A 27,539-nucleotide genomic window follows, 5' to 3' on the forward strand; every position below is an offset into this window, starting at 1 on the left:
GTGGGGGAAGCAGGAAGAAGGGGGTGAGGGCTGACTAATGTTGTTGATTGATTGGAGCTGGAAACACTATTCAGAAGATAATCTAGGATAGAACCACATGATTCTTTAGCCCAGCAGTCCCCAGCCTTTTAGGCACCAGGGGCTGGTTTCGTGGAAGACAATTTTCCCACAGACTGTGGATGGGGAGATGGTTTCAGGATGATTCAAGCGCGTTACATTTATTGTGCACTTTATTTTTATTATTATTATGTTGTAATATATAATGAAAAATTATACAACTCAACATAATGTAGAATTAGTGGGAGCCCTGAGCTTGTTTTCCTGCAACTAGATGGTTTTCTCCCAAAGTAATGGGAGGCAGCGACAGATAATCAGGCATTAGATTCTCATAAAGAGCACGTAAACTAGATCCCTCGTGTGCGCAGTTTACAGTAGGGTTTGCGCTCCTATAAGAATCTAGTGCCTCAGCTGATCTGACAAGAGGCAGAGCTCAGGCATTAATGCAAATGATAGGGAGTGGCTGTAAATGAAGACAAAGCTTCGCTTGCTTACTCATGGCTCACTTCCTGCTGTGAGGCCAGTTCCTAACAGGCCACGGACTAGTAGTGGTTTGTGGCCTGACGATTTGGGATCCCTGCTTTAGCCCACATATTCAAAGAAGGGATTCAATATTTGATGAGTGTCTACTGAGCTCTAGGCATGAGGCACAGTTAACAAGTTTGTTTCCAGAGAGGCAGTGTGATGTGTCAAATTAGTGACAATAATATTTTCGATAATGTATATTTAGCATTAACCGTGTGCTAGACACATGTATGAGATCATGTATCACAACCACCCTATGAAGTAGGTACTATTATCACTATCCCCATTCTGTATATGAGTAAATTGAGGCTCTAAGACAGTAAGGAAGGGCCCAGGGTCTCTTAAATGGTAAAATCCAGTCTGGATATCTGACGTCAAGGCTCAAGCTCTTTTTTTTTTCTATACTGGACTACAGCCCACCCCTTGCTAATTTTTTGTATTTTAAAGAGACGGGGTTTCACCATGTTATCAGGACAGCCTGCCTCGGCCTCCCAAAGTGCTGGGATTACAGGCTTGAGCCACTGTGCCCGGCCAAAGCTCAAGCTCTTAACCAAAGCACAAACTTTTGGTGTCAAGAGACCTGCATTTTTACCTTGAGCAAATCACCTGACTTCTGAGTTGGATTGCCCATCTGAAAACTGGGAATGAACTAAGAATCCCTTGCAAGTTGTCGTAGGTCTCTGATAAGTTGAGATATGTACAATTCTTTGTAAGGTGGTCTGAGGGCCGGTGCGGGGGTGGTGGGGAAAAGCAGCTTTTTCTCTGGCTATGCTCAATACTGTCACAGTCACTGAATACAGAACACTTTCTGTGACCAGGTGTGTGGGGGTTGTCTCGCTACACACCAAGCATCCCATTCTGCAGATTCCCTAGCAGACACTTTAGCTGCATGTCTTCTAATTCAATTCAATTCTGACACCAGCTACCTAGAGACAGTGTTAGATCCCACAGGTTGAGGGCTCAGCCCCACAAGACTTACGCTACTTTGGATGCCAATCACAAGCCCCAGGTTGTGGGTTTCTGACTGATGGGCTATAAATCGGGGTCCGTACAAGCCCCTTTTCAGGTTCAATTAATAATGGTTCAATTTGCTAGAGTGGCTCCAGAACTCAAAAGAACACTTTGCTTACCTTTACCCATTTATTAATATGGATATTACAAAGGATACAGATGAAGAGCCATATGGAAGAGAGGGCCAGGGCTAGGCATGTGGGAAGGGGCAAGGAGCTCCCGTGCCCTCTCTGGGGGCACAACCTCCAGGAACTTCCACATATTCAGCCATCTGGAAGCTCCCTAAACACTGTCTTGTGTTTTGCTTTCTTTTTTTTAAATGAAAGCTTTATTATGTAGACATGATGGTTAAAACATTGGCCACTAGTGGCCAACTTAACCTTCAACCCCTTCTCCCTAGAGGTTGGGGAGAGGGCTGAAAGTCCCCACTCTCTAATCATGTCTTGTCATTTCCAGATGACCAGCTCCTATCCTGAAGCTTACTACAGGGCTCCAGCCACCAGATATCTCATTAGCATACAAAAGACACTGTTATCACTCTGGAGATTCCAAGAGTTTTAGGAGCTATATGTGAGGAAATGTGAATGAAGACCAAATACATAGCTCCCAGTATCACAGGTGGTATACATATTTTATTGAGCTCCTACTATGAAAATCAATCAACAAACATTTATGGAGCAGTCACTTTGTCCAAGACATACTGCAAGAACTATAAAAGATTTAAGAACTTCTGAGATGTTTGCTCCCTCAAGAAGGGAAACAAGGCAGAGTAAGACTGTCCTCTAACAGCACATACTGCAGGTGTTGTGAAGGATCAGGAGAGAGAGTACAGTGGACCCAAGTGGCCAGTCCAGGAGCATAAATGGGAAGTGAGGAAGGCCCCGAACAATCAGTGGGATTTTGATGGACAAAGAAGAGAAGGGAGAAAAATCTCTGGAGAGACAAAGCCTCAGAGGCAAGAAGTTCAAAATGAGCTGAGGAAAGAGTGGGGGGTTCATGGGGAGGTTTGTGCAAGACCAGGGTGTGAAAGTGCTGGAAATCTGGCTAGGATGCAAGACTGTGTTCAAAAAGTAATGGGAGCCACGGAAGAGATCTGAGAAGGCTTTCTCCCCGCCGCCCAGGTTAGGACTCTATGTTTTCCTGAAAAGCAAGAAGAGGAGGACATACTCAGAAATGAAACCCAGAAAGAAACCTTCTCTGTAGTAGTGCAGTCTATACAGATAGGACTAATAAATCCTTTTTTTTTTTTTTTTAAACGCAGAGCTGTAGCACTATGACTTAAGTGAAGGGCCCTTCAGAAAATGGATGGGAAAACTGATTTAGGTATCATTAAGGGTGATTTCTAAAAGGGACCTCAGGAACCACCTGGGGAGAATCTAGTGTTGTTTTCCAGGTGAGTGGTTGGAGTCCGAAAAGTTGACGTGATCTCCCTGAGACTGCAGGGGAGCTGGGCTTCATCATCTTCCCAACGCTTCTCGGAGACTTTTAAGCTTGGGCTGCAGAGGTCCCCAGGGACTCATCTCCGCAGCACATTTGGGGTCTCTCTAGACACCCTCCCCCTCCTGCTGTGCTCTCCGTGGGTGTTCCTGGCTTGCAGGGTGTTAGCCTTGCTGGTGTGTCCGTGGCCAGTAAATGCAGAACCTAAGCCTGCATTCTTCAGAAGACTATTGTAGTTACCAGGCTCAGGGGCCAGGGATTCCCATGTGTACAGCAGTTTGGGGCAGGGAAGTAGGACAGTGCAATTGTCCTCATGGGGTTAATGAGATTATAAGCCAGGCTTTAGGGAGACTTCTAGTTAGACATTGACCAGGGTGGGTTGGTGTACTTTTGACCTGCTCCCCTGAAACTGCTAACTAATCAAGAATCAGGTAGCATGCTGACCACCTGCTCCCCCAACTTGTTCCTACAGATAAAATCTCTGACAGTGGCTCTTTTACCCAAGAATTGCTTAAGATGTTCTTCAGATCCTCAATTCCAGCAGAACGGCTGACACCAACTGGCATGGGTGAGCCCAGAGAGAGGCCAGGAATTTAAAAAGAGTCTACTTAGAGAACAAGCAGTTGCCAGTGAAATGTTGGTGCACTGTAGACTTCAGACATAAAAACAGCAGCCATCACTGACTTCTGGCAAATTCAGGCAAAACAACAAACATCGAAACTTCCAGACATTCTGTTGGGGGAAGTTTCCAAAGACATTGGCTGCCATAGTCAGCTTTACCATCTTCGATAAGAAAATACTCCTCTTCGGCCGGGCGCGGTGGCTCACGCTTGTAATCCCAGCACTTTGGGAGGCCGAGGCGGGCGGATCACGAGGTCAGGAAATCGAGACCACGGTGAAACCCCGTCTCTACTAAAAAAAAAAAAAAAGTACAAAAAATTAGCCAGGCGTGGTGGCGGGCGCCTGTAGTCCCAGCTACTCGGAGAGGCTGAGGCAGGAGAATGGCGTGAACCCGGGAGGCGGAGCTTGCAGTGAGCCGAGATTGCGCCACTGCACTCCAGCCTGGGTGACAAAAAAAAAAAAAAAAAAAAAAAAAGAAAATTCTTTTCACCATATATTTTAAGTACCCCTTGGCCTACCTTTTTCATTAGTATTTTTCTTACATTTTGATAGGTGAGAGAAAGGCACAGGTGGGTCCTCCACATTCAGAGCATATTTTGAGTATAAACCTCCCTAACAACATACCTTTTAACAGTGATTCAGGGGACAGATTCAGCTTTTGTGGGGTCTGAAGTTTGTACAGTTTCAAGAGCCCTCTTTAGAGGAAAAAAATTACAAGATCACAAAAGAAAAGAATGCCTGTGACCACTTTGATAACATCTGACAGAGGAGGAATGTGATAGAAGGGAAAACCAAGTGGAAGATGGTGGTCTCAGCTGATTGTAGTGACTAGATCTTACTTTTGCAAAATGTACAAAATTCTGTGAAAGCTTATGTCCAAGTGGACCCATTACTAAGCTCCATCACAGGAGCCTGTCCAACTGAAGGAGTCTGAAGTTTATGCGTCATTAGCTTCAGTGAGTCTTCCCTGCAGCTATCATGGACCGAAACTAACCACTGGAGCACAAGGGAAACTGCAGAAGTATCTCCAGGTAGCTAAACTGCAGAGTCCACAAGGGAGGACAACGGTGTGTGGTAGGGCACAATCAGGACAGCGACACATGTGGAGCACTGATAGATGGGGCCCCCATGCCCACTGGCCAAGACCAAGACTGGGCAGGACACCTAATGAGGGTGGAGTCGCATACAGTGAATGGACAAATAGCCTTGTAAAATGTCGGGGCTGTGCAGAGTGGCGTTAAATGGTGTTGATATATTATTTCATTCAATATTCCCATTCCCAGAGGGACATTGTATGATAATCCTGAATTTCCAAATGAGAAGATGGAGGTAAAGAGAGATTGGTTTGCTTAAGCAGGAATGCTTATAGTCAGGGCTTTTTTATTTCCAGGCTTCCATTGCCTCTCACACTTCGCAGCCTGTCAAAGTCAAGTTAGTGCATTAACCTCAGTGACACAGAACTGAGAAACAAGGTCACCTATCTGAAGTTTACCTACTTGTGTGTGGTTTGTTCTCTGTTCATTGTAATGCTATGGTAAAGTACTCCTTGAAATATTTGCAATCAGAGACAGATCGGACGTGTTATGATTAGGTTCCAACTATTATAGACCATCACCATTTTCCAAGTATAAAATCAGAAGGTTGCACATACTGACAAAGACAGTGGGCAATAAAAATGTAAAGAAATGCCTCAAGATTCATATGTTGAAATCTCAACCCTCAGAATGCAACCATATATGGAGATGAGATCTTCAAATGGTGATTAAGTTAAAATGAGGTCATTGGAGTGGAGCCCTAGTCCAATATGACTGATGGCCTTAAAAGAAGAGGGAAAGATACCAGCCAGCAGTGTGTATACACAAATAGATGACCATGTTAAAAGACAGCAGGAGGGCAACCAGGTGTTAGCCTGAGAAGTGTCAGAGGAAACCAACCGTGCCGGCAGCATGATCTGGAGCTTCCAGCCTTCAGAACTGTGAAGAAATAATTTCTCTTGTTTAAGCCACTCAGTCTGTGGTATTTTGCTATGATCACCTTAGCAAACTAACAGAATATAAAAGTAAAGTCAAGAAAGTGTTGCCAGGCGTGGTGTCTCCCACCTGTGTAATCCCAGCACTTTAAGAGGCCAAGACTGGTGGATTGCATGAGCTGAGGAGTTTGAGACTAGCCTGAGCAACATGGTGAAATCCTGTCAAAAAATACAAATCCTACAAAAAATACAAAAATTAGCTGGACATGATGGCAGGTGCCTGCAGTCCTAGCTATTCGGGAGGTTGAGGTGGGAGGATTGCTTGAGCCCAGGAGGCGGAAGTTGCAGTGAGCCCACTGCATTCCAGCCTGGGGGATAGAGCCAGACCTTGTCTCAAAAAAGGAAAGAAAGAAAGTATCAAATGTTAACTAAGAGGAAAAATTTTAATGGCAGTAGAAAAATAGGCTGAGGGAAAAGAAAAAGGAGACAAAATAAGAAATAAGGGAAAGGTTCAAGAAATGTCTTCCTCCTTTTTCTTCATAAACTCCTATATATGTTATTTTCTTTTATAAAGGAAGAAAAGTTTTTGGCTTTATTTTTTCTTTCTTAATGGAAAGACCAAGTGAAGAACTAAGCAATTACCCAGGAAACTAAACTCATATGAATAATCAATAATTCAGGTTAAATCCCTCCTTTTTTTCCCCCTTGACAATGCTTTTTAAACTCACAACATCTATATAACTGACTTCTTTTACTTTCTTCTGCAGATAATGCTAATGTTTCACCAATTCAAATGCAGGATATAAGACATACCTAACAGCAAAATCTCCAGAGCAACAAAATAATAATGAACTTATGATGAAACCACAGTAAGGAAAAACCCAAAACCTATGGGAAACTGACTATAAATCTGAAATGCATTCTTCCACAGATAAGATGATGACATAATTTGCAGTTGAAGTGTCCAGGATATTAATGTTTTTGAAAGACTATGGTTTTAAGTAGAGTTGGGAAAAAATGTATAGTAAAAAAAAGAGTAAAATCTTCATGTAAATTATTTTTTTAAAGGCAAGAATACTTACAGACATTTTTACAATGGCAACAATGGTACTTAAAGTCAGTTTCCTGGATGATCTGCCAACTGAAAAAGTTCGCAGTGGGTTAAAAAGTCACAGCCTCTCTGGGCTGTAAAGAAGACTTACAGGGAGAATTTGGTAAATTTGGGAAAAATAAGAATACCAGACTAGAAAGCTCACTCTTGGACCCTGGCAGGTGTGTGTCCCTTATCTGAACCAAACACAAGCACAACCGTCTGCACATTCAAGCCTTCTTGGCTCAAGGTTCTGGGAAGCAAGACATCATTTTTGTAGCTCTGATTTTTTATGGTTTAATTGTGAAGGCAAGCATTTTTTGAGAGGGCATTTCTGAATAAGACTTGTTTTCAGAGCTACGATTCTCATAAGAGGGGAAAATAATATCAGAAATAGAATCTGCAAGGAGCTTTGTCAAAAGAAATGCATTCTCACATGCCCCTTCTTTTGGGAAGCCATGGAGGGGTGGCACTGGCGTGGATAGAAATAGGTGAACTCCGGGAGCCTGAGGCAGGAGAATGGTAGGAACCCGGGAGGCAGAGCTTGCAGTGAGCCGAGATCGCGCCACTGCACACCAGCCTGGGTGACAGAGAGAGACTCCATCTTAAAAAAAAAAAAAAAAGAAAAGAAAAGAAATAGGTGAACTCCCTCTGGCATGCACATGGTAGGGGGGTGGTGGGGAAAGGTTGAGAATCAACTACATAGAAAAACAAATGGTGAAAAATATTTTGCAGCAATAAGAAAGCAGTTTTTAAAGCTGAGAATTTTCTTCTTAGTTTTTATTTCTTTTATAACACATTTGCTTTAAAATTTTCTTACAAAATTTATTAAAAAGACATACAAACAACATATGGGAGATGAGAATAAGATTCCTCTAATACAAAGGCATCAGGGTAAATAATATTTCAGGTGCTAGACAGCATGCATGGCACATTTATTCACCAAGACCAGAATCCCTGGGGGTAATCGCTTCTGTTTTTTCCAGCCCACTATTATTAGTTGTGGGAAGTAATTTGCTTGAATTGCTTTCACTCTCTGCCTCCAGTTTTGCAGCCTCCTCCCAAGTAGTTGCTAGCTGTTTCCCAAGGGTTTCTGGAAGCTTTAGTGTTAACACTCCACTCAGGAGGGCCATAGTCCCAACAAACAACTAGAAGGAATTAAAAATAATAAGTGACACATCAAGAAAGGAACGCATCCTTCGGAGAATAGAATTTCCTAACTGTTTTCAGAGGGTAATGGAATTGAATTTGACATAACAGTTGTCACTGTGATTACTCGGTGAGACCTTTGGTTACTTGTGCTGGACTTCGAGTTCTTTTCCTCATCAACGAGGCTTAATCTCATTACTCACTCATTCATTCCTTCATGACCCACTGTGGAGTGCCTCCTCAATTGCCAGCTACTGCCTGCATTATTACTCCTGAAGGTGCTGTCCTAGGAACTGTGGTCAGAAAGAAAAAAGACCCTTGCTTGCCCCATCTTTCCAGACCCCGGAGTCTTGTGGAGGTGACAAGCAACTGAGCCCTGGGTCAGGACATGCCAAGCAGCGACTGTCTTAGTCAACCCTGTCCCTGCCCCAATAATCAGTACACTATCAGAGTTCAGTAAATGATAGCGAATGAATGAATGAAAACAGGTTTCAATCAACCAGAATCTACGGAATTTGGGGGAAGCTAAACAAAGGCAGTGAAAACAAATTGCTACTTTATGGGGCAGGGATCCATATAATTTCCTATACAGTTCGGTGTGATTTCTTTATTTTCCGGATTTTGGCACATAAAAGGCAGCCTTTTAGACTAGCGCCAAGGCGTTTGCTTTGAAAAATGCAGGTCACATTAAAAATTAAAGTCTGCATATCTATTACCTGTTTATCGTCATGAAGATGCTGGGTGGTTTTTATTAACAGAGCTAAATCTCTATACAATCCGTAAAAACACAATCTGTCCTTACTTAATTTAAACTCCTTTAGCAAAATATATTTGCTGGAAAGACCCTATAAAAATAAATTAAGATATGGGTTTTCTGACAAATCTACGCACTTGGTATGTTTATAGCCTCTGAGAATGAGAATCATAAAATACATAGAGCAAGTGTGAAGTGATGCCAGATCACATCCATAACAGACGAGACCTGGGAAGGCAGTTTTTTATTTTGTTTTGCAGAGCACTGATAACCTAATTCTTAGAAATATATGAGTAAGCTTAACCCAGACGCAGTAGCAGAATTTCAAGTGACATTCCAAAGGAATTTTAAAGACGTTTTCTGGTCTCTCAAGACATGGCAAGTATATCCAATGATCTAGAAACCCAAAAGAGCCCTAAGTCAGGGTCTGAAAAACACTGAGTAAGTCTAAAAGCAAAATAGAATCAAATGGAGGATCCAGAATAGAATGGAATTTTTCTTCTTAGCTTGGTAGTAAGACTAGTCAGGCAGGAAACAAATCATACCTCTCCACCTCCTCCTCACTCCTGCTCCCCTGACCAGCTCCCCACAACCCCCCAAACCCCAAACAAACTTCGAAATAAGTCCCCCCTTTCCCACCCCTCCCTCCTCCCGGCCAGGCGGATCCTTTCACGCTCTCCAGACCCCATCGCCTCTCACCTACTCCTCAGAGATCTCCCTCCATCCATCGTCCAACCTCCTCACATATTTTTGATCTTTTCCTTTCTGCTGGCTATTTTCCCTTGGCAAAAAGAAAAGCTCTCAAAGGGCCAGGCATGGTGGCTCACGACTATAACGCCAGTATTTCGGGAGGCTTGAGGTGGGTGGATCACCTGAGGTCAGGAGTTCAAGACCAGCCTGGCCAATAGGGTGAAACTCTGTCTCTACTAAAATTACAAAATTAGCCAGGCGAGGTGGCACATGCCTGTAATCCTAGCTACTTGGGAGGCTGAGGCACGAGAATTGCTTGAACCCAGGAGGCGGAGGTTGCAGTGAGCCAAGATTGTGCCACCAAACTCCAGCCTGGGCGACAAGAGTGAAACTCCGTCTCAAAAAAAAAAAAAAGTTCTCAAAGGCTGGGTGCAGTGGCTTACATTTGTAATCCCAGCACTTTGGGAGGCTGGCGGATCACGTGAGGTCAGGAGTTCGAGACCAGCCTGGGCAATATGGTGACACTCTCTATGAAAAATATAAAAATTAGCAGGGTGTGGTGGCACATGCCTGTGGTCCCAGCTACTTGGGAGGCTGAAGTGGGAGAATCGCTAGAGCCCAGGAGGCAGAGGTTGCATTGAGCCAAGATTCCACCACTGCACTCCAACCTCAGTGACAGAGTGAGACCCAGTCTCAAAAAAAAAAAAAAAAAGAAAAGAAAAGAAAAGGAAAAGAAAAAAGAAATGTTCTTGACCCTTTTATAATCTCCATACCCACATTGCCTGGGTACTTGCCACCTGCTACCTGTGTGGCTTTGGGCAAGTTACTTAACCTCTCTGCTCCTCAGAGTCCTTTTCTGTAAAATGGATGAAAGGATAGTATCTGTTGCAAACAACTGTTGAGAGGATGAAATTAAATATTATGCAAAAGGCGCTTAGAACAGTGCCTGGCTGCAGTAGTAGCCAATACATGTAAGCTCTCATTACTGCATATATATATATTCTTAGCTTGGTAGTAAGACTAGTCAGGCAGTCGGGTTCAAGCAATTCTCCTGCCTCAGCCTCCCGAGTAGCTGGGACTACAGGCACGCACCACCACACCCGGCTGATATTTGTATTTTTAGTAGAGACGGGGTGTCGCCATATTGGCCAGGCTGGTCCTGAACCCCTGGCCTCCCAAAGTGTGGGATTACAAGTGTGAGCCACCGCATCTGCCCTACTGCTATTATATATTGAAAAACAAGATGTTTCTTAATGTTCCATCATTACTGCTGTTGTATCTCTTAAATCACCGTACCTGGCATTTCCCCACTCCAGCCCTTCTCTTCAGGGCTGGTGATGGTTTGCTCTCCTGCCCTTCCCACTAGACTGGACATCTGTCAAGACAGGCTATTTCTTTCATCTGCTCCTTAGCACCTAGCAGGGTGGCTAGTTGAAAACCAACACTCAGTCAACGATTGCCAGATGAGTTAATGAGCACACAAAAAGCTAATTACGTGTCCTTTTTTAGATTACTAGAAAATAATGGTTAATAATAAAAGCATCAGAACGAGTGATTTTTCATGTGCCTGTTTTCAAAAGAGAAAATACAAACATCTTCCAGATCAGAGTTTTCATTTCTCAAAACGAAAACACTGGCTCCCCAGGCAGTTTGACATCCATAAACAAGTTTAATGGGAAATTTGATCATTTTTTTTGACTCATTACAAACAATAGGTAATACTCCTTAGATCCAAAGGAAGCACATTCACAGACTACTTCCACAAATATACACCACATCCTGTGGCCAGAGCCTGTCTTAGAGAAGGGACGGGCCACTCATGGCCAGGCTGGACAAGGAGCTGACTGCTCTGTGCTCGCTTTTGTACAGAGTTTGTTGGACCTTGTGTAAAAGGCAAGAGAGCATGGTATTTGGGTTCAAATCCCAGCTGTCACCTTTAAGGTGTGTGACCCTGGGCTAATAATTACTTTCTGTCCATCAGTCTCCTCATCTGTAAAATGGAGAGAACAACAGTATCTGCATTATATGAAGACTAATTTTTGTAAAGCATTTTCAAAAAGAGCTTGTTTAGGCAGGGCATGGTAGTTTATGCCTGTAATCCCAGCACTTTGGGAGGCCGAGATTGGCAGATTACCTGAGGTCAGGAGTTCGAGACCAGCTTGGCCAACATAGTGAAACCCTGTCTCTACTAAAAAATATTTAAAAAATTAGCCAGCCTTGGTGGCACATGCCTGTAGTCCCAGCTTCTTGGGAGGCTGAGGCAGGAGAATCGCTTGAACCTGGGAGGTGGAGGTTGCAGTGAGCCGGGATCAGACCACTGCACTCCCGCCTGGTCAACAGAGCAAGACTCTGTCTCAGAAGAATAATAAAAATAAAAGGAGCTTGTTTAAATATCTGTTAAATAAAATTAGAGAGCCCTTCTGAGTCCGTAGTCCTTAATTGAGCCTTACAGATATCCATTAAAAATATATTTATTTGGTTTTATTTCTGGTAATTACCTTTTATAAATTTATCTGTTTTATATTTGCATGTTTCAACTTCTTATTTTAATAAACACTTTTTCATTTTATCTTTTTCGAAAAAAAAATAAGGAAAACAAGTGCTAGCACAAAGGAGATTCTTCTAGAAAAGTTCCTGACCTAAAAAGGGTGGTAGACTCCCCCAAAACACCTCCCACACAGCCCATATGGTTTCTTAACCTCAGAGTCAGCCTGAGAAAGTGGCTGGGATCTAACACCCCAATGGCACATCCAAGCACTTTACTGAGCGCCTGCCCCGGGGACGAGGGAGACACTCATGCCAAGCCAGAGATTCCCGAAGAGCTGTATGTGTACCTGCTGTGTGTACAAGGCAACTCCGGGGGATACCAAGCACTGTTTTATTACTTGTGAGATTATGTCAGTGTCTTTTAGAAAAACACATAATTAGTATAACACCCATGACCTCACTGATATTGTTTAGGACAGAGCTAATTTCCAAAAGTCAATCTATTTGATTTAAAATAGTAGGTGAATGACAGCATGGATGGCACATAAGCTGAGGGAAACTCTTGGCTAGGCCCAGCTGTGGGGATGCAAAATGTCCTGCTCTGCAAAGCACAACAGCCTGACTGGGGCGATGAAGGCACACACGCAAATCATAAAGCCACACTGCGACAGCAACTGAAAGAGGCACCCGCTAAATGCTGTACAGACATGCTTGAGAAAAAGGAGAGGCGGGGTCACTAGATCTGGCTGGCCTCCTGGAAAGCGGCTACCTGGAAGGCTACTTAACAGATACATGAGAGGAGCGCTGTCTTTGGAGGAGACATTTGGGCAGTGGCATGGAAGGGGAGGAGGTGGGGTGAGGACAGGGAAGAGAGGGGAAGGCTTGCAGTGGGGCTGAGTGTGGAGAAGAGGGGAAGCTGCATGAGGAACAGAACAGGGGAGGTGGGCAGGGGGTCAATCGGAAAAGGCCCTGGATATCAGCTGAGTTTGGACTTCTATTCTGAAGCTGACAGGGGCACTGCGTCATGGCCATGGTGCCTTCTATGCTACCCAGACAGGGTGTGGGATGAAGCGCAAGGAGAAGACTGGGAGGCACTGGAGCCAGGCATGCAGGGGTGGTTTTGAAGGAGAATGTGAGGATTTGGTGATGAAAGAACAGTACGAATAAGAAGCCGATGCCACAGTGTCATGCTTGAGGCCACTGACCTATCCTTAACCAAAAGCGGGAGACAGGTGTCACCGGCCAGTTCTACTTGGGAGACATTGAGTTTGTGGTGAGACATCCAGGGAGAATGTCGTCCATGAGGCTGGAGGAAACCCGCGCCTGCAGCCGGGAGGAGAGGTGATGCATGCAGGGGGCGGGGAGGAGGCCGGGAGGGAATCCTGCAGCCTGAGTCTAAGGGGCAATCAGAAAAGAGAAAGGAGGCACTGGAGGGGAGGGAGAGGGAGGGGCTGTGGGCCAGCAAGTCACACCTGCCCTCCCCACATCCCGCATCTTCTTCCTGAGCAGAAGAGTCCACTAAAGCCAGGTGCAGCGGTGCTCACGTGCCTTCCCGGCCTCTCAGCCCCTACCTGAGGATCTGCAAACTAAGCGTCCCTGCTCTCACTCTTTGAAGCCAGGCAAATGGCTCACACTGCTGGAGCCCCTCAGGTTCGGGTCAACTGAGAACCATGGGTTCCTAACGCTCTCCATTAGGCATCACAGAATCTTTTTGGAGCAGGCAGCCCCCAGAATTCGCCTTGTCCAGCAGGCACTCAGTGGGAACACAGAGGCAAAGCCGGGCCAGGGGGTGGGGGCAGATGCCCTGAGGAGGACAGAGACCGGAGCTCTCCCTTCCCCAGGCCTGGCTTCCAGGGAAGGGTGAGGACATTCCCTTTTGTGGCAGGCAGAGTTGTAATGAACAGCTCAGCGGTGGTGTAAGGCCACCAATGGCCAATCGCACAGCAGCCACCACCCTACTCACCGATTGGCGAGCTGTTGGTAATGGGGTTGTTTCTACAAACCCCATTAGGAAATGATGTACTGGCTTTCAATAAATAACAATAGAGAAGTCGCTAATAGACAATTAGAAACTGCCTCCGTGCCCCCTTGGGAAGGGTCTGCAAACCGAAGCACACCTGTGGTATGAAGATCCAAACGCTGCTGAGGTCCACGGAGAACGGCGCCAGGATGCTGGCCAGGCGACACACCATGCTGCCGCTTCCCACAGCCAGTGACCTGGAAACAGAGGAGAGAGGCCGAGACAAGTAAGGCACAAGTGACCCAGGGATTGAGGGACCTGCTTCCTGCAGCTCCTTTCCCACCCTCCCCAACGAGGATAAGGGCTGTCAGGCAGCACATTACAACATTTCCGTCAACCGCGGCGGCCCCGCAAGATTGTAATAGTACATTTTTACTTCCCTTGTTCTATCTTTCAATGTGTTTAGATACACAAATACTTACCATTGTGTTACGACTGCCTGCAGTATTCAGTGCAGTAACATGCTGTGGAAGGTCACAGCCGAGGAGGAATAAGCTGTGCCACACAGCCTGGATGTGTAGTAGGCTGGGCCATCTAGGTTTGTGTAAGTTCACTCTATGATGTTCTGACAACCACAGAATCACCAAAGGATGCATTTCCCAGAACGTGTGCCCATCATTAAGCAACACATGACCGTAAAAAAAATGTAAGCTTGAAAATAATTTTACTTAAATTTTTCAAGAATCACAATACCTACATTGTGTGAAACAGTGGGGTATAGAAGCACGCATATAATTCAAGACAAAAAAAGGTAGGATTGTGGAGGCAAGCCATTCTTCATCTGCTGTGCAGGTGAGGCCCTTATGTGTATTGATCCAGCCTACCATTAAGAATAATAAGGTCTTCTAGAGCAGGAATTTGTTTCAGGTAGGGAGTGGGAATTTGAGAGAACAAAGTATCTGTATACCTGTGGACTATTCTATTTCAACTTTTTAGAGTCAAGGAATATCTTAATGTGCTTTTCTTTAAAGGTTACTTAGAGAAAATGTACAGAATGTTAGTAAGGAAAGACTGTCCTTTTATGTGAGTAGGTACCTCTATAAATTAATGGTGCCTCATCTTTTCTGGGTCACACACATTTATAGTGAACTGATAAAAAGTATGGCATTCTTCTGAGAAAGAAATCGTACATAAGTAAAGTTTTGCATGCAGTGTTAGGGTGTTTAGGGAGCTCATAGAGTAGGTTAAAGATTTCCTGTATTAAATATTTACATATTGGATTTTTTTGAGGTCATGTACCTGTGGTTGTAAACCAACAATCAAGCCAACAAAGAAAAGATCTTTAAAAATACTATAATATTCATAATTGCAATGCACATTGACATTATTTGATTGGATTGTCACTTTCTTAGCGTATAACATACATTCACTCAGCACATGTGTGTCAAGAGTCTAACACGTGCCAGGCACTGCATGGATCTGGTCCAATCTGAATTCTGAACTGGGAAAATCTGAAGCTTTTCCTGGCTGAGCAGAAATCCATCTGAGAGGCCAGAAGGGTCCCACAGGACATGCCAAAGATATTCTCCCTGATGTAGAGTGGCTTCTTCCCTGGGTCAGCCACAAGGGAGCCAAAGCCACAACATAAGTTGGCAATTACGCAACTTCACTCTCTATTGCATTCAACTAGTCTCCATCATTGTCAGCCTGTAAGTGCTAGAATGTAATCTGTTATTCTGCCTGTCTGCTACTGTACATCTGCACAGGGCTGCCACTTTCACAATATGATCTGAGAAGAGTCCACGAAGCCCTTACCCCAAAATACCTTCTTCCCCTCTGCTACTAAAGCTCTACTGCTAGCAACTCATCCCTCGCTAATGTTGAGCCCTGTCTCCCATAAAAATTCTCATGTATTTCACTGGGTGACAGAAAGGGCCAAAAGATGTGGATCTGAGTTCTCATGGGTCACTGACTAGCCAGGTGCCTTTGGCCATGATCCTAATCTTGTGTGAATTCCAGTTCCACAACCTGTAAAATGGACAGAAGATGTATTTATTATTAGACTGCAAGAGTGGTCTAATAATAGCACTCTGGGTGACCTAGAGGGGAAGTATGGAGGAAGAAGAAAAACTCTACTCTCAGACAACTGTGCTAATAGACAATTACGCAGGGAGTTATTCCTCTGCTATTCTATACCCCTGGTCACATATTAGTCTGATAAACTTTTTTCTTAGATATATGTGTGTACATACTCTATCTATCCATTCTTCCATCCATCCATCCATCCATCCATCCATCCATCCATCCATCCGTCCGTCCATCCATCTGTCCATCCATCTAGATATCCATTAATCTATCTACAGCCAACACAAGTGTACTTACCCATCCTGGTCCACAGGGCTGCCTGCCCTAGCATTTCAGCAGGCAGGTGTGTGGGCATGGAAAATTCCTAGGGAAGGATTTATGCTATCTCTTGACTAATGGATTGTCTAGGTCCTACATCCTTCCTGTTTGTGGAGACAAGGAGGAGGCATCTCTGGGCTGGTGTTATATGGACTTATCTCTACAGAAAGTCACTTGCCTTTCACACTTGAAACACATGACAAATAATATACTCCTAAAAGGGATGAACCCACTAGCTAAGCAGTTAGATTTTTTTAAAAGTTTCCTGTGACAAACCTTAATATCTTGTTTGTTTATTTGTTGCCATTAAGATTGGGTCTTTAATAGGCTAAGAAATTATCCAAGCTCACTAACAAATTTTTTCCCTTAGAAAATGAAAACTTCTATTGATAAAGCAGGTGTTAGGAAAATGCCACTTGGAGGATTTAAGGGAGGACTGCAGATAGGCAACTATTACGGAATTTCACAGAGGGAGATCTGTGGGACAAGTGTCTCTTGGCAGCAGTGTGACCCTAATCACTATTTACACTTCAGAATACAGGATCATTTTGCAAAAAAAAAAAATAGTCAAAAAGTCTGATGGGCCAGGTGCAGTGGCTCACACCTGTAATCCTAGAGCTTTGGGAGGCCAAGGAGGGTGGATCACTTGAGGTCAGGAGTTCAAGACCAGCCTGGCCAACATGGTGAAACCCTGTCTCTACTAAAAGTACAAAAATTAGCCGGGCATGGTGGTGCACACCTGTAATCCCAGCTACTCAGGAGGCTGAGGCAGGAGAATCGCTTGAACCTGGGAGGTAGAGGTTGCAGTAAGCCAAGATCACACCATCGCACTCCAGCCTGGGAAACAGAGTGAGACTCTGTCTCAAAAAAAAAAAAAAAAAAAAATCCAATGGAGAATCAGAGAAAGGATCCCTTCCCTTTATAGCTGAGGTCCCAGCTGTGTGTCTTGCACCAGGTACTTGATCTCCCTGGTCTCAGCTGTCTTATCTGGACATGAGGCCTGCAACAAGAACTGTGGTTTACAAAGGATGCACTGTTAAAGCCTGGAAGTTCTGCTGCAGCCCCCTGGAGCAAGAATGCAGGAGCACTGGGGGGATTCCAGGTATCCAACAGAGCTTCCACAAAGGACCTCTGTCCTCTTCACCACATAAAGAGTTTCCAAGTAAAATGTGTTTGGAAAAGCTTTTTAAAAGCTTGAAAGTCCCTGAGGTTCCCAGATCAGTGGGAATCACATCAGACATTCCCAAAGAGGGGAATGGGTGGCAACTAAGAGTCACCTGCAGCTTGTTAAAAATCCTGAGTCTCGGCTGGGCGCGGTGGCTCATGCCTGTAATCCCAACACTTTGGGAGGCCAAGGCTGGCAGATCACGAGGTCAGGAGTTCAAGACCAGCCTGACCAACATGGTGAAACCCCATCTCTACTAAAAATACAAAAATTAGCCAGGTGTAGTGGCGTGCACGTGTAATCCCAGCTACTCCAGAGGCTGAGGCAAGAGAATTGCTTGAATCTGGGAGGCGGAGCTTGCAGTGAGCCGAGATCACACCACTGCAATCCAGCCTAGGTGACAGAATGAGACTCCATCTCGAAAAAAGAAAAAAAATCCCCAGTGTCATTCTTGGATTGACCCAGCAGGTCTGGTGTAAGGACCCAAGACTGGTATTTTTTATGAAATGCCTCAATGACTCTGACGAGCTGCCAGCTTTGAGAACCTCCAGATGAGGTAATCTCAGGGAGCCAATGATTACTGATGTTATGGGCTGAGTTGTGCCTCCCAAAGTTCAAGTGTTGAAGATTCAACCCCTAGTACTTTATGATGCAATGGTATTTGTAGATAAGTTCTTTAAAGAGATGATTAAGTTAAAATGAGGCTGTTAGGGTGGGGCCCTATCCAATATGGCTGCTGTCTTATACGAAGAGGGAGGGACATCAGCGGTGCACACAGAGTTAAGACCCCTTGAGGACGTAGCAAGAGGGCGCCACCTGAAGACCACGGAGAGAGGCCCCAGGAGAATCTAAACCTGCCAACACCTTGTTCTTGGACTTCCAGCCTCCAGTACCGTGAGAAAATAAATTTTTATTGTTTAAGCCACCCAGCCTGTGGTATATTGTTACAGCAGCCCATGCAGACTAACACAATTGGCATCAGAACATTGAGAGACACATCCTGAGAAATTAGCTTTGCGTCAATACAGAGACTCAGTGGAAGTCTATGGTACTTGAAACTTAAAATGTTTTTGGAATAATAGAGTGTTATTTCAAAATAATTTGTTCAATATCCTCACTAATATGGTACAAAGCCTCAGACTCAAAATGAGTATCAGCATGTCATTTTCCCATCTCAGAGATCCAGGTAACTTCTATGAAAAAGAAGCATTTACGTGTAAAGGCCAAATACAATGAAACAACACACAAGTGAAAGGTAACAGGAAAACAACCAGAAACTAATTCATCCTTACCTTACAATGGTTGGATACAGTTCAGCTGTATAAAGATAAATGAGGCCAAACGCTGCCCCGATGGCAAATTTTCCAACCATAGCTGTCACCACACCCAAAATATAATGTTTCTGAAAAAAATTTAGCAGAATAGATCATCACAAGTAGTATTTTTAAAGGAAAATATAAAATCTTTAAAATAATTACTTAAACATTCTAATTCCTTCAGTATTTTTTCAGAACAATGAAGAGCCTTATTTTTCTGTTTAAATGTATTGAACTCTACTCACAGTCTGAGAAAGCTTTCCATCTTTACGAAATGTAGAGGAAAGTTTCAGTGTGTCTCTCCTCCCCATCCACTTTGGAGGGTTTGAACTGTGATAAAAGCCAGTTGGGAAGACTGTTTTGGAAGGAGACATGCCCAGATAGTGCTGGTGGCACCAAGAATTTCCCCACTCCTTCTGGGACTGATCTAGCCGAAATGAATCAAGGAGCCACACAAACAAATTGTGGGCCGGGCCCAATGGCTCACACCTGTAATCCCAGCACTTTAGGAGGCTGAGGCAGGAGAATCACTTGAGGCCAAGAGTTTTAGACCAGCCAGGGCAACATAGCAAGACCCCATTTCTACAGAAAAACAAAAAAAATTAGCTGTGTGTGATGGTACATGGCTGTGGTCCCAGCTACTGGAGAAGCTAAGGCAGGAGGATCATTTGAGCCCAGGAGTTCAAGATTACGGAGAGCTATAATCACACCACTGCACTTCAGCTTGGGTGACAGAGTGAGATCTTGTCTCTATTTAATCTATTTACTTTTCTTAAAAAAAAAAACAAACAAAACAAATTGCGCCCTTTGTGGCAGTAATCCCTGGCTTATAAATTATCTTCAGAAAATAATTTGAAAGTGGTAACTGAACTATTAGTACAGACTTTTTGTTCATTTGTTTATTTGTTTGCAGCTGATACATTCCTCAATGGCAAAACCTTTATCTCCACCTCAGTTTTTATTCTCCCTAATGTGTTCCACTTCCAAAGGTAACTAACAAAGACACCCTATATTCCGAAATCTCCCTCCTCCCCCATCCCTCAGCTGGATGCTGAGACCTAGGGTGGCCTTGGGGCTGATGTGTTAAGGATGGCAGTGCCTCTGTCAGCCTGCATCCCTGAATGACTCCATGGACCCAAACACCCACTCACCACTCCCACTTTGGCCAACTAGGTACAAATATATGGAACTTTCTACAAGCAGGTAACAAACATCCTTTATGTTAAGTCACTGAGATTCTGGGATGCCTCTATTAAAGAGCTAATGTCACCTTAATTATAATTGTAAATTAAATTAATTAACAATTGTTAATTAAATTAGTATTTGTATTGTGTTGACATTATCACTTGGGGAAAAAATTATTGGAGGGGAGAGATTTGTGGTTGTGGATTAATGCTCTATTTCTAGAAATCTCCATCAGCCTCTTTCTCATCTTCCCTATTAGTGTAGAACTCCAAGGTTCTGGTGTTGCCCAACTCTTCACCAACTTAAAGGCAGCTGCCATCTACTCAACTACCATCACTGCAAACTACTTTTTTAAAGGTGTGGATGAAGGTCTCTCAAACTGGCAGAGACCTCCTTGTCCTGAGTAGTTTTATTGCATTCAATTAGTTGTGTATCAATCACCTGGAAATTTCGTTACATAAAATATTTGGCTCACCGATCCTAATCATTAAGTAAAGTGCTACTATAAAAGGAAGACACTCGTTAGCTTAAATTAAATTTCAAACGATATGCAAAACTTAAAATGCTTTGCTCTAAATGTTGATATACTATTGCTCAATGATTATATAATCACAGGAGAGCATTAATATATTTTAAGTACTGTTATAGTGACATTTTGCAAATCAAGAATTAAAATACAGGTCTGAAAACATCTTTTTTGGGAAGAGGGGAAGCACTTCTGGATTTTATGGGGATGCAGTTGCCAAAATATGGGAATGTGAAAGTCATTTCAGGAATTTCTGGGTAGTGTTTCTCACTAAGAAACTGTTTTTAAAAACAAGCTCCTCGGGGTGTTGATGCATACCAGACATTGGAAACTACTAATCTCCTGCAATGAGAAACAGTGTGCTGAAACTCTAACAGTCTTGAATATCTAACTCATATCCTTCAGATATCTCCACGGCTGCCTCCCTCATTCAGGTTTCTGATTACATGTCACCTCCTCTGAGAGGCACACCATCCTCGACCACCCTAGACAAAAGAGTACACACGGGTGCCATATGCCCTCTCGTTAACACTTACAGAAACTTGATGCACTGTGTGTTCCCAGCACCTGGCACATAAAAGATGGTGGATAAATGTTTGTTGAATGAATAAATGAGTGAATGTTCAGTATGATGATGCTGGAAGGTGTGATCGACTTTCCTCACACAAGATTATTGCGTTCACAAAACACAATACTGGTCATCTCTGGGAATTAGGATTATGAACTTTTTATTTTTTATTTTTTGAGATGAGGTCTCACTCTGTCATCCAGGCTGGAGTACGGTGGCAGTGATCAGAGCTCACTGCAGCCTTGAACTCCTGAACTCAAGCCATCCTCCTACCCTCAGCCTCTTGAGTTGCTGGGATTTTAAGTGTGAGTCATTGCACCCAGGTTAGGCAATTTTTTTTACGTTTTTCTCCTTAAATTTTCTGAAATGAACATATATTACTTATACAACAGAAAAAGAATGTTTTAAAGAAAACATATTTTTAAATATTATATACTCTGTCCAAATCATACTCTGAATTGACCATCATATTTAACTGTAATAAGCTAAATTCTTCCCATCAAACTGTCACAGTATAACTAACAATTCCCTAAATAAAACATAAGATAACTCACCTGGGGGATCACCATAATGACACCACAGGCCAGTGCACTGCAGAAAAGAGAGTAGGCCAGGACTGTTCTCCTCCCGACCTTGTCCATGGCGATGCACACGAAGGTGTAGGCGGGAATTTCCACTACACCTGTCATTGAGCAAGCAGCGCTCTATAAGGCTAGGCACCCGACTGCAAAAGGGGACCCCGCCTTCTAATCCACTACCCAAAAGGCATGAGCAGCCCTCTCCTCACTTCCGGGGCCTTTAGAAACTCTCTAAGAATTGCTGCCAGGCAGCCAGCCCCGCCACTTTTAAACTCACTACAGTGAAGATGAGCGTTTCCTGTGAAATGCTCTAGTGCTCATAATCCGCCTGGCACCTGCAAATGGCACAAAGCCAGAGCCCAAATTCCCACCAGCCCCAAACCGTCTCAGGAGATAAAAACTTGTTCAAAAATTTCACAGCAGAGAACTATTGAGCAGAAGCACCCGTCTGCAAGAGTACTAGTGAAAAATCCAAAACGGTAGATAATATAAAACCATGTGTGTTTGTCTTTGGAAACATTTTTGTATTTATGAGATTGCCCAGTTTTTTGACAATTTATGTCTTTGGCAAAAGTAAAAAACTATGTCATGAAGATCTAAACTTCTAGCCTTCCTAAGCTTCTGCATCCACACTCCACCCCACCTACATTGGCCACTCTGTTCTAGGGATACTGCACCATCTCAAATTGTCATAGAGAATGAGTTTGAAGTCAAGACGGGCTCTTTCTATAAACTTGTTAGTTTGCTTCAAAAAAAAGAGTAAATCTTTTTTTCTTAAAATGACTTCTCTCATAATTCCTGCTGAGCTATAATAAACAAAAACAGATGTCTCTGCTGAGAAAATCAGAAAAAATAACCAGATGTGCCATCAGAGCACTTTAATGAGATGGCACAATGTCTACGTATAAAAATTTAGAAGCAAGATGTTTTGAGGATAATATAAAATACAGGCAGCCTACATAGAAATAAGCAGGAGTTAAGACTAGATGGATAAAAAGAGGTTTCTAATATTTCTCTCACGTTTTAGTTTAAATTTGGTTTACACTAGGAGTCACATCTCAAGCTATCTAAAGTGACTTAACCTGCCATTAAAATGAAAGAAGTATGACAACATAAATTATAGTTGCATGTATTTTTAAAAGTTATTTTACCAACTAAAATTTATAAATTAAGGACACCTGAAGGTTGAGAGATGCCAGATAGCCAAGGCATATTAAATTTTAAAAGGGAAGCAACTTACAAAGAACAATATATAGCGAGTGATCTCATTTATGTTAAAATATAAAACATTTATATGCACAAATATATGGAAATGCATAGAAACAGATCTGATCAGCACAGGAATTTTGACCTGCTCCATTTTCGACCAGGGCCGGTTAACACCTCCTTAGGCAACCTGGTGGTTCCCTGCTCTCAGGGGGTCACCATACTGATACCGAACTTAGTGTGGACACCTGATCAGCATAGAGTACTACAGCCCAGAACTCCTGGGCTCAAGCAATCCTCCCTCCTCAGCCTCCCGAGTAGCTGGGACTACATGCACATGCCACCATGCCCGGCACAAATGCATATGAATAGATCTGAAAGGGCACAACCCAAACATTATAGAAGTTACCCCTGGGAAGAGCTCTGGGCTGGGGACAGGTGTGAAGAAGGTGAGCAAGGAGAGAAGGCAGAAAGGGAGAGACTAAATTCTTCTGATGCCTTTTTTTCAAATGGAGAATACAAGCAGTTTTCAAAAAGGTCATGGACGGCGGGGTGCTGTGGCTCATGCCTGTAATCCCAGCATTTTGGGAGGCCAAGGCGGATGGATCACCTGAGGTCAGAAGTTTGAGACCAGCCTGGCCAACATGGTGAAACCCCATCTCTACTAAAATACAAAAATTAGCTGGGCATGGTGGCAGGTGCCTGTAATACCATTTATTCAGGAGGCTGAAACAGGAGAATCGCTTGAACCCAGGAGGTGGATATTGCAGTGAGCTGAGATCACACCACCACACTCCAGCCTGGGCAACAGAGCAAGACTCCGTTTCAAAAAAAAAAAAAAGTTAATGGAAAGTGCATATTATGAAAAAACTATGCATGTGTTTTCAGATTTTTTCTGCACTAAAAGAAATTTGTACTAACTTCTTAGAACATGTCTGAAGAGGAGCTAGTTTGAGGCACTAAGAAGAATAAGATACCAGTTTGAAAAGAGCTCCCACTACAGCAACATGAATTCTGCTAAAACTGAAGCAAGAACAAACATCAAATTTATGGTGAAGTTTGGGTGGAAGAATGGTGAAATCATTGATGCTTTATGAAAAGTTTATGGGCACAATGCCCCAAATAAATCAGCAGTTTACAAATGGATAACTCATTTTAAGAAAAGACGAGATGATATTGAAGATGAAGACCACAGTGGCAGAGCGTCCACATCGAGGAAAAAAATACATCTTGTTCATGCCCTAATTGACAAAGACTGAGATTAACAGCAGAAGCAATAGCCAATACCATAGATATCTCAATTAGTCTGGCTTACAGAATTCTGACTCAAAAATTAAAGTTGAGCAAACTTTCCACTCGCTGGGTAACAAAACAGCTGTGCCCAGATCAGCTGCAGACAAGGGCAGAACTTCCCATGGAAATTTTAAACAAGTGGGATCAAGGTCCTGAAGGATTTCTTTGGAGAATTGTAACAGGAGAAGAAACACGGTTTTACCAGTGTGATCCTGAAGGCAAAGCCCAACCAAAGCAATGGTTACCAAGGGGGGCCATGGTCCTGTCAAAGCAAAAGTGGACCAGTCGAGAACAAAGGTCATGGCAACGTTTGTTGGGGATCTCAAGGCATTTTGCTTGTTAGCTTTCTAGAGGGCCAAAGAATGAAAATATCTGCTTATGATGAGAGTGTTTGAGAGAGTTAACCAAAGCTTTTGTAGAAAAATGCCAGAGAGTCCTTCTCCTCCGTGACAATGGGCATGCTCATTCCTCTCAGCAAACAAGGGCAATTTTGCAAGAGTTTTGATGGGAAATCACTAGGCAGCCACTTTAACGGTTCTCATGGTTGCTCATTCTGACTTCTTTCTGTTTCCTAATCTTAAAAAATCTGTACGTGGCACCCATTTTTCTTCAGTTAATAGTGTAAATAAGACTGCATTGACATCGGTACGTTCTCAGGACCCTCAGTTCTTTAGGGATGGAATAAATGGCTGATGTCTTACAAAAGTGTCTTGACCTTGATGGCAATCATGTTGAGAAAGTTTATGTTTTAAATTTTTGTCTTTTAATTCCATTTTTCCATGAACCGGTTGAAGTCCTCTCATATGTACATGTGTTACAACATAACGCTAAGAGATATCATAATGATATGGTTGGCAGTATTGTTCCTGGTTTTATAGAGCCTATTAAAAACATACTCTTTTCTCAAATTCACACAGAAACACACACACATACACAAATGGTAGAAATCTCACTTCACTGCCAAATTTAAATATACTGTAACTACTTACCCAGGAGGAAGAGGTTTAAGTATTCATTGCCTCCTAAATTAACAGAATTCAAGGAAAAGGAGTAGAATCCCAAACTTCCCGTGAACCAGATTAGCCAAACGGTAAGCGTCCTTGTCGCAATGCTCCAGTTATAAAACAGATATGATAGGTTGTGCTTCTGAACTTCAGTGGGGCTATTACCAGCAGGACCTTGTAGGTCCAGTGATAAAAGTTCTGACAGTTTACAGGAGTTTGCCCTGTTCCACTTGGCCATGATGTCAACTATTTTTTGTGCTTCTTCATATCGTCCCTCTGAGAGAAGCCAGAAAGGTGTCTCTGGGAGCACCCAACAGCACAGGATAAAGGGAACAGTCACCGTGGAGAGGATCATCTGGTAAAGCCACCAGGTCCTGACCAAGTATCCTGTCAAAGCCACCAGCAGGGTTCCAACTGCAAAAAAGGAATGCAAATGGACAGATGCCCATGTCCGAGACTTCATGCCAATGAATTCCATCACATAGACAAACCCCACCACGAGATAGCCACTTGCAACCTGAAAAACAAATAATAGGGATCTATATTCAAGGTCACATTTATAACTGTTGAGGAGTCTGACCCCATTGCAAATCACATATAGGCAAAAAAGAAAATGACAAAGACTTGCTTTCTGAAACCCTATCAGATGTATAAAATGACATTCAATCCAATCTGTCTTTTTTTCTTATAGGTCCTTTCATCTTCCCTCACCCTCCCCAATGGCAAAACTTGAGAGATTATTTATGATATAAATGTTAGATATTGCCTTTTGTTTCATCTAAATATTCCATTATAATGTGGATGTATTTCTCCATTCCTTGTAAATGCATACTTCAAGTTATCTGTATCCAGGAGGTTCTTATTGTTAAATCCTAATTGCTAAATGGAGACAAAAAATTTACGCTAACTAATGGTAAGAAAAACTGATTTAATTAAAATTTTATTTTGACAGACAAAGAAAAGTAGACAAATTAGACTTCATGAAAATTAAAACTGTGCGTCAAAGAACACTATCAATGGAGGAAAAAGGCAACCTGCAGAACTGGATAAAATATTTGCAAATCAAATATCTGATAAGGGATTTTTTGGAGAACTCCTAAAACCCAACAACAGCAAAAACACAAACAATCCAATTCAAAAATGGGCAAAGGCTTTGAATAGACATTTCAAACAGAAGAAATACAAATGTTTACCAATCACTGAGAAATGCAAATCAAAGCTACAAAGAGATACCCCCTCATACACATTAGGGTGGCTAATTAAAAACAAAAACAAAAACAAAAAAATAACAAGTTTTAGCGGGAATGTAGAGAAACTGGAACCCACGTGTAATGTGTGAGAGAAATGTATGATGGTACAGCCTCTAGGAAAAACAGTATGACGATTCCTTAAAAAACAATTACAGCATGATCCAGCAATTCCACCTTTGAGTATACACCCAAAGGAATTGAAAGAGGGGTCTGGAAGAGATGTTTGTACATGCCTGCTCATAGCATTATTCACAACAGCTAAAGCATGGAAGCAACCCCCCAAGTGTCTGTCCACAGACGAATAGATAGGAAAAATGTAGTCTATGCATACAATGAATATTATGCTAAGGGAAATAAGCCAGTCACAAAAAGACAAATATCGTATGATTCCACTTTCATGAGGTACCTAGAGTGGCCCAACTCATAGCGACAGGATGTGGAATGGTGGTTGTCAGGGGCTAGGGAGACAGGGAACAGAGAGTTATTATTCAATGGATGGAGTTTCAGTTTTGCAAGATGAAAACGAGTTCTGAAGATGCACAGTGGTGATAATTGCACCACAGTATGAATGCACTTAATATCACTGAACTGTACTCTTAAAAATGGTTAAGATGGTAAATTTTGTGTTATGTGTACTTTACCACAAGAAGGAAAACTGGGGAAAAACTTTATATGGGAAATATGCCTACCTTTAATAAAAATTAGATTACAATATGTGATTAGAATATAACATGTGACCATTCTTGAAATAAACAAAGAATGAGTCCAATGATGGGTTTTTTGGGAGGAGGAAGAGAAGAATTTTTCTACAAAATTATTTCATATTTTACTTCTACAACACAAATCATAAAATTAATTTTTGTAAAATTATTCGAGAGCACCACTCCCCAAAGGCCTCTCTTAATCATTAGATATTTGAATCATACGCTTTCAAAGGCTCATTATGTGATTATCCTTGCAGATGTTAATTTCTTCAAAAGTTAACAGGTCTCTCTGCCAGATACCAACTGGCCAAAGGTTGTGGGCAGGATTCAGGCAGTGTTCCCGTGTTCCCTCATTGCTTTTAAAGACTTTTTGTAAACACGTGTCCCTTGTAATAACTGCAATTTCTCCTTGCATCGGACAGTCACAAAGAGGCCGGCCTACAAGGATATTCCTGCTGTCAGAAAGGGTTGATCCTAGCAGGAGGCAGGGAGGTGCTCGATGAGGACTACTGTATTCATAATCAGTTAACATTTTTGTGACAACAGCTTTTATTTCTCTGTGCAACTTTGTAATGGCAAGACTCAGATCAT

The 27,539-nt window shown here is 42.8% G+C and overlaps 1 protein-coding gene across 4 annotated transcripts in view; it reads right to left on the minus strand.

The window, feature by feature from the left end:
• Nucleotides 1–7,459: 7,459 nt before the first annotated feature.
• SLC22A16 (solute carrier family 22 member 16) overlaps nt 7,460–27,539 on the minus strand; it is a 114,362-nt gene continuing 94,282 nt past the window's right edge. For 3 of the 4 annotated variants that reach the window (XM_058430442.1, XM_058430446.1, XM_058430438.1), the window contains exons 4-8: nt 24,980–25,511; nt 21,468–21,595; nt 18,611–18,720; nt 13,908–14,007; nt 7,460–7,858 (exon numbers count right to left, since the gene is read on the minus strand). In XM_058430442.1, the coding sequence (XP_058286425.1) occupies nt 7,646–7,858; nt 13,908–14,007; nt 18,611–18,720; nt 21,468–21,595; nt 24,980–25,511 (1,083 nt within the window). In that variant the 3' untranslated portion in view covers nt 7,460–7,645. Of the gene's footprint in view, nt 7,859–8,062; nt 8,153–13,907; nt 14,008–18,610; nt 18,721–21,467; nt 21,596–24,979; nt 25,512–27,539 lie in introns of all 4 variants that reach the window. The other variant, XM_058430453.1, reaches the window with a different exon arrangement.

The sequence above is a fragment of the Hylobates moloch genome, unplaced genomic scaffold, assembly GCF_009828535.3.
Source record: "Hylobates moloch isolate HMO894 unplaced genomic scaffold, HMol_V3 SCAFFOLD_2, whole genome shotgun sequence".
NCBI classification, from domain to species: domain Eukaryota; kingdom Metazoa; phylum Chordata; class Mammalia; order Primates; family Hylobatidae; genus Hylobates; species Hylobates moloch.